This window comes from Poecilia mexicana, unplaced genomic scaffold, assembly GCF_051168715.1.
Source record: "Poecilia mexicana isolate PSO_F unplaced genomic scaffold, ASM5116871v1 scaffold_3, whole genome shotgun sequence".
In the NCBI taxonomy this organism is placed as follows: Eukaryota; Metazoa; Chordata; class Actinopteri; order Cyprinodontiformes; family Poeciliidae; genus Poecilia; species Poecilia mexicana.
In genome coordinates, this window is record NW_028263372.1 from 21,917,252 (window position 1) to 21,928,882 (window position 11,631).

At 35.3% G+C, this 11,631-nt stretch overlaps 1 protein-coding gene across 2 annotated transcripts; it reads left to right on the plus strand.

Moving 5' to 3' along the window:
• The first annotated feature begins 41 nt into the window (after nt 1–41).
• On the plus strand, nt 42–11,037 carry vrk3 (VRK serine/threonine kinase 3). Of its 2 annotated transcripts, none has more exons than XM_014980463.2 (16): nt 42–149; nt 1,326–1,510; nt 1,594–1,728; nt 1,862–1,984; nt 2,625–2,759; nt 3,741–3,893; nt 5,397–5,440; nt 5,585–5,651; nt 5,873–5,957; nt 6,036–6,138; nt 6,227–6,319; nt 7,021–7,153; nt 8,320–8,437; nt 8,525–8,583; nt 9,526–9,666; nt 10,643–11,037. In XM_014980463.2, coding segments are annotated over exons 2-16 (1,575 nt in total). In that variant the 5' UTR covers nt 42–149; nt 1,326; the 3' UTR covers nt 10,645–11,037. The 2 variants fall into 2 exon arrangements, with proteins under 2 accessions (XP_014835949.1, XP_087860447.1); XM_088004321.1 differs by having other exon boundaries at nt 43–149; nt 1,859–1,984.
• Nucleotides 11,038–11,631: the final 594 nt, after the last annotated feature.

Here is an 11,631-nt window from a genome sequence, read left to right on the forward strand (position 1 = left end):
GTGAGCTGCAGCTGAAGCACGCCTGTATCTCCAGTACAGCCCGGCAGGGGGCGGCATATCTGCTCCACCATTGACTTGCTGCACTATTTGATCCCGAGAAGAAGAATTCCAAGCGAACCCAAACACTGCGGTGGAGTTGAGTTTAAAAGGTATCTGAAATGTTCCTGAAATGCTTAATACAATATTTATGAGACAGTTTTAGTAAGTCGTACGTAGATATAATGTGTTAGAAGTAAAGCTCGGTAGTGAGCTGAAGTTACAAGCGTATTTATTGCTGCAATTTATGTCTTTCTCATTGTTTGTTAGCCTAGCTGAAGTTACAAGGTAAAAAGAAAATAGAGGAACTTTGAAATAAATTAATTTAAAACACACAGATTTTGGTTTTAGTGTGTTTTATATCTGTAAAATGGTACTTGTTTTATTTATCATATAGTAAAACGGTGAGTATTGTTACTACGGCCAAATATTATCACATTATGTAATCCGAATATTAACTAATAAGGTGGACTTGTTTTCCAAGTAAAATGTAACCTGTGAGTAGAGCTTCAATATCAAATATGATTTTAAAAGCAAAATTATCCTAAAACATACAAATGTGCTGTTGTAGTCTCCTTGAGAATATTATTCCTTTGTAACTATTTTACAAGGACAATCTTAGAAGTTGTTTGGCGATGATACAGCAAACAACTTCTAAGATTTTAAAAAATCTGGGTGCACAAGTTTAAATTTAACCCTAATTTTCTCTAATCCACATTTAAAACTATCCTTACAGACTCAGTTATACATATGTAATCCCTGAATGTTTACAGGTTGTTGTATAAGCAAGTTTTATTAAAGTTAATCAGTTTCATATTTGGAAACCAGATTGGATGTGTTCAGCTCCCAAACTTGTTGGAACACCCAAACGTATCAAAGTTTCACTCATTTGACCCAAACTGTTCCCTTTAATGAAAACAAATTCATCAGGATTTTCATAAATCATCGCAATTCAGCTGGATTATAAACTGGGAGATACTGGAACACCGGGGCCCACGCTTACTCATGAATTAAATCCAAGTACCTAAAACATAAATCTAAAACCTGGTTTGAGATTCCTGTTGTCAAATTTGATTAAAACTTTCATTGGGAAACTAACTTTTATCTTAAAAAATAATTTGAATTTTTAAAAATCGTAAGAAAAACATTTATGTAGATGAAAAGATTTGAGTCTGATATTCATTCAGTGAGGAACCACATTTTGTACAATAACATTTTTTATCTGTAAAGTTAATTCCTGCATGAATATTTAGTTGGCTTACTGATGACCTCTGTGTTTGCCCTTCCAGGATGCCTTTCCATTTTTGCCCACAATGTGGGATGAAGCTACAGCCTGATTTCAGATTCTGCCCATCGTGTGGAGACAAACTTCCCAGCTCTCCTGATGAAGCTGGACTCAAGATTTCAGCTGTTTCTTTAAAGGACGAAACAAAAACAACTGAAACTAACTCAAGCCCTCCTCCGACTTTGACCTGTGAGCCAACAGTTGTTTGCAAAACCCGTCAGTGTTGTCTGTAAATGTAAGTTTTTAGGATTGTCAATGTGTTCATTCTGCAGCTCCGGGCCGTAAAACTCCATCTCCACTGTCACCTCGATCTTCTCTGAGAAGGACCCGTAAAACCCTGGAGCAGGAAACACCTGCCAAACCCGCCGAGCCTTCATCATCTCCAGTCAAAAATGACAAGACTAAAGGTAAAAAAAATATATAGAAAAATGGTAAGAAATGAAAGAGAAATTATAGTTTTAGCTGCACTTTCTGACCAGGAGGAGGAGAGAGTGAGAGTTTGTGGTCCTGAACCTGAACATTCATGGTTTGTTTTAGCAGTTCAGGGTGTTGGGAGTGAAACACCTGATAAAAAGAAGCAAATCGGCAAAGTCAAAGCTAAACCAGAGGCAATACCAACCTCAGAAGCCGGATCACCTCCTGCTGTGAAATCTCCTAGACAGGGTGAGCTAAAAAAAAAAAAAAAAGTCTGCTTAATTTATCTATTTATACACAGAGTACAGTTAAATATGTTAATTATTTATCACATTACAACCTCGAATTTCAGAATCACAGAATTTTAAAGTGAAAGGAAAATTATGGCTTTCAAAATGTAAAATAGAAAAATTGTGATGTGCCTGGTCGTTAAAACCTCTTTACTTTTATAGCCCTAAATAAAATCCAGTGACATCAGCTGCTTTTTAAAGAGACATCATGTGTGTAATTTAAAATTATTATAAATCCAGCTGTCATCAGTGGACAATCAGCACTTAATGGAGCTCTATGAACTCAGTAGACAGGTAAGGGACAAAGTAGTGGAGAAGTTTAAAGCAGAGTTACATTATAAAGCACAAGTGGATAAAATAAGTTTGCACAATTACAATGCCATTGCTGCAGTAAAATGTAAACTCAGATATTAATGCAGATACACATCAGACTGCTTGTAAATGTTTATGAAAAATAGGTCACAGTTATTCTCTCTTGTGTGTTGCTCCATCACATAAAATCTCCACATTAAACTTTAAACTTTGTGGCTATAAAATAACAAAAGTGTGCAGTGTTGCAGATGGTTAATAGAAAGTCCAAATTTTCTTCATTTTTCCAGTCAGGGGAAAAGGGAAACTTTCGAGCCCCGTTAAAAATGAAGCAGCAGCAGCAGTGGGAAGGACCGCATCTGATGAAACGGCAACAGAGGAATCAAAGACGGAGCGCTCCGTTTCCTTCAAGTTTCTATCAAAGAGTAAGCTGCACTTATTCACTTCTATGCTACTGTCATTAAATCAAACAGTGCAGTATTTTCTCCTGTATCATATTTGTTTTGTTAGTTGTTCACAGAAGATATCAGACTTATTTGGAAAAAATGTTTGCTAGACTTGAGAGCTGGAGACTGCAAGAACACAAAATCTTACCAAGGATTTTTGGTCTAATATCTAATGAAAATATCTTAGTACGTTTGAAATAAGACAAAATTAACTTAGTGGCAACTTTTCACTGAGATATGGGAGCTTGTTTGAAGTCAATAATCCCTCAATATTGATTTTTTTAAAAAGTTCTACTTCCACAAATTATTTAACTTGTCAATAACAATTATTTATAATATTAGAAAGTTAGTTTTGCCTTATTTCAGGTGTACTGAGATATTTGCACCAGAATCTAGGTCAAAAACAACTGGTAAGATTTTGAGTTTTTGGAAATTGTCTGTTGCTCTTTTAAGTTTTCTCTACATAACTATTGGTTTATGTTTATGACATATGTTTATGTCAGAACATGGCAACATGATAAGGAATGGCTACAATAAAGATGTGAATAAACAAAAAAGTATAAGGAAGGACACTATAATAAAAGAAAATACAGAAAATAAGTATGTCACATGTACATATTCCAGTTTTAAAAATGTTTTTGTTTTTCTTGTATTTTTAGCTTTTTTTAAAAAGATATTTATTCTAAATCTGTTGGCATATCTGGTTTAGCTGTTTTTCTATGGCATTCCTGTTATTTATGAAAATAAATAAGTGAAGACTTTAGTGGAGAGATCAGTTTCTAATCTTTCTCCTCGTTGTGCATTAGAGTTTTTTTTTTTATTTGTCTGATTTTGTTTGCTTTACTTGCTATTTTCTAAATTGATGAAGAGTTTGGTTTAAATTGCAACATACTCAGTTACTTATATGTTTTTCCTTCCAAGCTTTATAATTATTCATGTTTTATGTACATCTATAAACAGCAGTAACAGGAGGCTGGAGCAAATCGAAGAAGGCAAAGCATGCGTCCTCGCCGGAGCCGCTGCCGGAAGGGGAGCAGCTGACCGATCAGTTGGGCAAGACGTGGAAACTGATCAAGCTGATTGATCAGAACATGATAGAACTCCTGTACGAAGGTGAAATAATGTGATGTTAAAAAAAAGGTATCAGTAGTTGAATAGTGTCTTTTTTGCAGCCACATTTGTTGCCTTCCTTTGTAAAGATTTATACAAAACCTTAGAGTAAATTAATCTTCTATTGGAGTTGAATAATTTCAAATTCTCAAATCTAAAAAAGCAATCCAGCTTTTACTTTGAGTACATCTATTTAGTGCATTAGGGAATTGTTATGTTTGACAGAATTAATGTTTCTCTTCAGCTCATTCTGCTGCTATTTATACAGGAGAGATGGCAACCTGTCCAGAGAACCATTTTTTCCTCCGGTATTTTATTTTTATGTAAAATTATTTCAAAGAGTTTGTAATGTCATGTGGATAAGCAGTTTCTACAGATCACCAATCCAGTTAAACAAACTTCATACCTTTATGTAAGATGCCATTCGGTCAGATACTGTAGATTAGTTTATAGTGGAAATAAGTTACATTAATAAGTTGGTAGTTAAGTTCAGAGTTTGCAAATTGTTTGACTAAATTCATGCTAAGAATGGCTAAAAAATGTTTTGGTTTGAAATTTGATCAGCGTGTGAGATTTGTGTTACAAACGATCTTCTTCACGTTGTATTTGCAGAAATATGGCAGAGTGAGCGCTCTTAACAGCAAACTATCTGTGACGTATATTTCTCCGGTAACCATGGCAACAAGAATTTGGGCAGTTAAGGAGAAAGTAAACGGCTCATGATTGATGTACTCACGTACGCTCTCTGTCTTCGAAAACTTTCGTCTTTTTTTTCTTTCACAAAATCCATTCATAAAAGATCTTAAATTAATAAAAGTAAACTTTCTGTGGAGACCTTTAGTTGTTCGCTGGTTGTCCAGCTACACATTGTCACGTGTTCTAGCTCCTAAACAACCTGTTAGAATGTCCAATCGTTGCTATGGAGACTCTGGTAAATCACTTATTGTTTCAGACTTTAGTCAAAACTTATTGGCATTGAGAAACTTTATTCAAATTTTAACCTTTGGCATGTATTGGTATTTAATAAAAATGCAGTTAATTATGATTAATTAGTTACAGCTTCTAATTAATTTAATTCATCTTTTTAGTCTGGTCCAGACTAAAAATCTGGATGTCGCCATTAAATGTGTCCATGTCTATAAAGACCGACAGTTGGACATTTAAGACAATATTTAATTAATAAAAGGAAAGAATTTCCAGATAAACTACTTTTATTAGAGTTTGATTAATGTCACATATTTAAGTTGATTATTTTAATTCCCTGTTTTTATGTGCAGCCTTTATAGCAAACTAATAGCTTTGTAGCTAGTTTAGAACTGAATATATTTATAATTGTCTGATTCCTCATCACACACTGTTAAAGCATTTAATTGTTCTGTTAAATGTAATTATTGAAGTTCTTCGACACTAGCACTAGCTTCTTAATCTCCAGTTGATTCTGTATGAAAACAAACATCTGGAGCTTGACATCAGTCCCATTCAGTAATATTTCTTTGTACTTTTCAGTGGCTCAACCCAATTCAGAAGAAGCCGATCATATCCTCAAACTGGTCAGTGGTTTTCTGAGTCCTCTATTCATAAATTCATTAAAATTTTAACACACTGTGATTTCAATTGCACATCTAGTGAAGCTTTTTTAATGTTAATTTTACAGTGCAGAATCAATGTAATCAAACTCATTTTCTAAATTTTAGGGAGCTAAAGATGGGAGAATCTTCAATGAGCAGAACTTCCTGCAAAGAGCTGCTAAATCTGCATCAGGTAGGAGCTTATTATGGGTTGATAGCAGACTTACTGTGTTGCCACTGAGGTTTCTGCCTGTTTGGATTGTATTACAGCAGACTCATGCTTCAATATGATTTGTAAACCTTAAACAAATCTGTCATTAGCTTTCATGTTCATGTGTGATCAGGTCCTAAACAGAGTGCTAGAGGTGACATGTTGCGTGATGATCCTTGTTTTAAGACTTGTTTTGTCTGTAGTGGAAAAGTGGATCAAGCAGAACAAACTGGATTTTCTGGGGATCCCCACCTGTGTTGGTTTTGGTCTTCATGCAGACCTGTACAGGTGTGAATTCAGTCTCCATTTCCCCCTTTTGTCACGGCGTTTTACACTGAATCACATATTTCTAATTTTAAATTGTAGGTTTCTGATTTTTCCCGACATGGGCAGCTCCCTCCAATCCATCTTAGAGGAAGAAAACGAGCTTCTCTCTGAGAAGGCCGTTCTCCAGCTCGCCTGTAGGATAGTGAGTGTCATCCTGTTGGGTAGAAGCTGCCTTTATGCACTCAGGAAAACATTTTTTTTGTAAAATGTGACATGTCTGCTCCTTTCAGCTTGATGTGCTGGAGTTCATCCATTCAAAAGAGTACGTTCATGCTGACATCAACGCAGAGAACATCTACGTCAAGCCTGGGCAGAAATCACAGGTGAAACAAAGCGTCTCAGTGGGAAACTTTAGCCTGTGAAGCCTCTGAGGAATAAAACCAAACAAATACAAGTAAAAAAAAAAAACCCCAGAAGAAACTAGAAAAATTGGCATTTCCTGCAAAAATGCAATATTTACTGAATACAAAATAGTTTTGTAGCAAAAAGTATACACAAAAAAGTGGAGGCACTGAGGAGCCTGAATTCCTAAAGCATTCAAACTAATAAAACTAAAAGGCTTAGAGATTCATCCATTTTTGTGGCTTTTTTCTGATTTCTGTTTTGTGTTTGTAAATTGTGAATCAGGTCTGTTTTAAAGTTTATATATACTAATGATCATCATCATAATAGTCAAGTTATAATAATAAATAATAGTGATAATTATGTATTTTATTTGTTTAGGGCTTTTCTAAGCACTTGGTCACTTTGCTGGAACAAACAAAATACTATCATACAAAATTACAAAAGAATGTTAAATACATAGCATGTTAAAAATTAGAATTTATGTATCTATATGACAATAATATAAATGTATATATAACCATTTTACAATATTATAGATGTGAAGTTTGTCTAAATTGTTCTATTTATTCTTCAAATTAATTTTGTTTAGGCAAAAACTTTTTTTTTTCCAGAGTTTTGTTAGTGGACCATTTTCCTGTCCACTAACTGTGTGTGTGTGTGTGTGTGTGTGTGTGGGCAGGTGTACCTGGGAGGATACTGCCATGCCTTCAGGTACTGTCCAGGAGGCCAGCATGTGGAATACCGCGAATCCAGCAGAATGCCACATGAGGGCGCCATGGAGTTCATCAGCCTGGACACACACAAAGGAGCAGGTGTGTGTTTTTTTATTTTTTACAAAATACTGGTACTGTCCAACTTTATTCCACATTACCTGAAGTTGGGTCTTCTCTTCTTCCTTGCATTCTGTGATTGTGTCCTTTTCCCCATGTCTTTTCTTTCTTATTTTTTCCTTCTCTTTTTTTCCTTTTTTCTTTCCTTGTTTTTTTTCCCTCATGTCCTCTCCCATTTCCTGCCACTTTTCCTTCATTATTTATTTTCTTTCGAGCCATTTCTGTTTGCTTGTTTCCTTATATTATTCCTTCTTTAATCCTTCCTTCCTTGTGTATTCCTTTCCTTTATAACTGGATTATTTCCTTGTGTCAACCTTTCTTTATTTCCTGTATTCCTTCCTTGTCTTTCTCCCCCAGTGTCTGTCCTTTCTTCCTACTTCTGTCCTACTTCTTTGCATCCTTCTTCCTTTATTTCCTGTGGCTTTCCTCCTTTATTTTCTTCCCTTCTTGTTTCATTTTGGTCTTATTTCCTTCGTTCCTTTTTGTGTCTGTCCATCTTTATGCCCTGCTAAGTGGTTCATTGCCAGCATGTCCAAGATGTCACAAAGGACCACATCCTGTCAGCCATTAGAAAGATTTAAAAGTATTTTTGTATTGCTAAATGGTACTACACACTTTCACAATTAACATAAAAACAAAATATAAATCCACAAATTTCTTCCTCATAAAAGCCAGAAGTGCCATAACTGAAACCACTTGAAAAGCTAATTTATAATAGAGGTGGGTTGAAGAAGAGATGTAGTGCAAGCTAACAAGTCTCCACAGAGGTGACCTTAAATCTTTTTCTCAGAGTTGGTAATGCTTTTGGGGTTAAAAAAATGTTTTCACCTGAAACATTTTAAATAAAATTACAATCAGAAGCTGGTTTGTTTAAATCCTGTTTGAAAGTTGTCGTTATTTTAACTACTGGAGTATTAATGCCACATTGTGAGATTTATTTTCCTTCCTCCAGATCTCCACCCACTCTCCATCTGGTCATTTGGCAAACATAATCATAGATGTGATTTTCCTCTTGCTAATATAATTGTGATGCTGTGCAGACTCTTTAATGCAACAATCAATGAACAGGCGGGTTTCTGAGGATGAGCAACGTTGTGTTTTTTTTCTTCCATGAAAGGAGGTAAAGTATGAACATTGGTGTGTTTCAGCCCCGTCTCGTCGCAGTGACCTGCAGTCTCTGGGTTACTGCATGTTGCTGTGGCACACGGGAACGCTGCCGTGGTCTGAACTCCACCATCCGAAGCTGGTGACAGCTGAGAAACAGAGGTAAAGACAGAAAAGACCCAAAAACTTCCGTCCTACCTTTAGTTAATTACAAGAAATATTAAAAACTTTTGACATATTTTCTGCCAGGTATATGAAAGACGTGAGAGCCCTGCTGAGAGACTGCTTTGGGAAGAGGGAAGTTTCAGGTAAACCGAAAATTAACCGACACCCAAGTTTTTGACAATGGCCGACGCCATTTTGTCCATGGCGATATTTTTGGTGTTTCAAAAGACATGGAAAGAAAAATAAGCGTTTTTATAATTTTTTGGATGCATAAAGGTTGCCGATGCTCATGTCCCTTTAAGACACTACGCTACATGTACAGTCTGTAGTCACATGATCCCATCCCGTCCAATCAGTGACAAGAAGCGAAAAAAATGGTGAGGTTGAGAAAATGGAGGAAATTTCAAACGTAAAAGCATCTAAAAGCATCGCTGGCTGCTTCTACATTTGAGGAGAAATAAGAAATGCGCCATCAATCGTTTGGCAACATTTTGAAGCTCATGCTTGTTATCAATTTATCATTATCGAGGTGAAGTGATCAATATATGATATTGATTTTAGGCTACATCTACAACAGGCCATTGCAAATAAAAAAAATTAGTTATTTTCCAAGAAAAGCTTAAAATATTTGGGTTTTTTTTATTTATTTATTTATTTATTTTTATTTTTTTTTTTTTACAAATTCTAGAACAAAAGTAAATTTCTGTTTGAAAAATTTCAAATTTATTTGAAAAAAATAAAAATCCTACATTTTCCAGAAAAACTTTGTAAATTTGTGAATTTAAAAGTTGAAATATTTCAACTTTTGAAACTAAGAACTGTTTGGGATATTTTTTTCCCCAACATTTCTGAGATTGATTTCCAAATGTGAGTTTTTTTCTAACAAATTTTCATAACCAGAAATTATTTGGGGTTTTTTCTAGGACATTTCTGAGATTAATCTAAAAATTTCAGTTTCTTGGTGGAAATGAATTTTTTTTCCATCTACAACGGCCTCAAAATGCTGTCGCATCAGTCACACTTGTTTTTTTCTGACCAGATGTGATGGCCTGCTGTTTGTTTATACCTGTTTGTTTTTTGTGTAGGTGCATTTCAGAGCTTCCTGACTGCAGTGATGTCTCTGCAGTACACAGAGGAACCAAACTACTCCAAGCTGAAGTCTGAACTCAGTGCTGCCCTGCAGCAGCTGGGCGGCTCGGTGGAGCAGCCTCTCAATTTGCCCATATGTAAGTAACTCCACCTGCAGCCCAGACTGAAAACGCCACCACAATGTCAGGAATCTCTGTAGTTATTTAGATTAACACCCACAGCAAGGAGCTTTTTTATCTAGTAGACCAACGTTAAGTAGTGCATGACTGCAAAGTGGAAGGCTACATGATGGTGCTTGATTTTTTTTACCTTTTGTTTTATAAATATTGTATTCTGTGAACACATCAGCATCAGATTGTTATCAGTAGCAGTCTGTGTGCTGCTACTGATGGTAATCTCATGCTGATGCATTTGTTATGACTTAATTTTTTTTTCTTAGCCTGGCCTTAATACTTCATTGTATTTTTTGGCCTTTAAGCAACTAATTACAACTATCTTTTCAGAAAGATGCAGGAGACTGTTTTAACTCAATAATTTCTTAATATTGATAAAAAAAAGAACTAGTTCCAGCAAACAGATTATTTCACTTTTTTTCCAAGGGAAATAATCTGCCCATGGAATTAATATTTTTCAGAGATTATTGTCTTAAGAAAGCATACTGTAACTCGCAGAAAAGTAAGATATTTGCAGTAGAAACTAGACCAAAACACTTTGTAAGATTTTGTGTTTTTGCAGTGTAGGATCTACCACTTTGTAATTAAATATCAGTAAAAATCAAATTGTTCTATGAAGGAGTCAAACCAGCAAAGAAAATAGTCAAATGCTTATCATATGATATAAATTAGACTTCTCACTTTCAGGTTAAAATTATCAACAATTTCTCTATTGTGCTGTTTATTTAATTGCTGCGTTATAGAAGATAATTTCTGGGGATTTGATGAAATAGTTATTTTAATCTGTCAGATGTTTTTACAATAAACAAATTGATTATTCAAAATTCTAAAAATGTAAATAAATGGCCTGTCAGATTTGTGCTTTCATTAATGACAGATTTAAAGCAGTTTTATAGAAGTAAACACATTGAATCTTTTTTTTTCTCTCTTTCTTTCACAGAATCCAGACTTTGGAGGAAACCTCATTGTTGGTTTTAATAGCTGAATTTTTATCTGTGATAGTTTTCGATGCACTGAATCCTGAACAGTTCAAGTCTTTTGGTCAGCATTTCAAGCAGTAACCATTAGTGTGAGGTTTCTAACATAACCTGAACTGGTTTTAAATTCGGGAAGCTGCTGACACTGCTGGTTTAATGTGACGCCGCTCTATTGAAACTTCATCAGGTTGGGGAACTTTTGCTTTGCTTTTTGTGAGTTTTGTTTGTATTTTTTTTACTTCTGAATCTTTCTGAATGTGAATAAAGGATAAGGTTTACTGTTTTCTTTACAACAACATCTAGTAGTAAGTTAAAATAGATGCTTTTAAACCAAATAAACAGAATTTCTTGTTTAAAATATTTGTTGTTCACTATGTTGCACATTTGATGGATACTTTATATTCTTGTATTTAAAATGTTTCCCTCTTACAGATATGTTTGTTTTGACTTTGTCACTTCTGCAGTAACTTCTATTTAGAGCTGCTCACCTCCAGCCCAGATCCCGTCAGCAGCGGCTCTAACCCGCCTGGTAGAAACGTTAAGGAGAAGCAGAGCGAACAGTCAGCAGGTGGTACCATGTGGTACCGGACTTTGAGCTGCGTTGCGACTCGCGGTGACAGTCGCAGTACCGTGTCTTATATCAGGATATCTGATATAAAGACAGAAATCCTTTCTGTCGGTGGACCGACTCGGACTGCCTGTAGCGAACCGGGCATTTAGCAGCCTGATTGAGTTAAAGTCAGAAGTTTTCTCTGCAGCTGAAGTGTTTCTGTGTTTCAGGGCAAAGGTAGGTTTTTCCCGCTTACAAAAATAAATAGAAACAGTTTTTCTAACTTAATCAGACCTACGTTTTTATTCACAAATAAAAAATAAATTTTTGCTAAATTTATTTAGCTAAATATTATTGCTGAGGGGCACAAGCAGGCCTCCTGACAAACGGATAAATATATAT

Coding starts and splice junctions, on each gene's coding strand:
- vrk3 (XM_088004321.1), top strand. CDS start 1,327: ATGCCTTTCCATTTTTGCCCACAATGTGGGATGAAGCTACAGCCTGAT. Junction 1,985..2,624: donor TGTGAAATCTCCTAGACAGG/GTGAGCTAAAAA, acceptor TCATTTTTCCAG/TCAGGGGAAAAGGGAAACTT. Junction 6,320..7,020: donor AGCCTGGGCAGAAATCACAG/GTGAAACAAAGC, acceptor GTGTGTGGGCAG/GTGTACCTGGGAGGATACTG.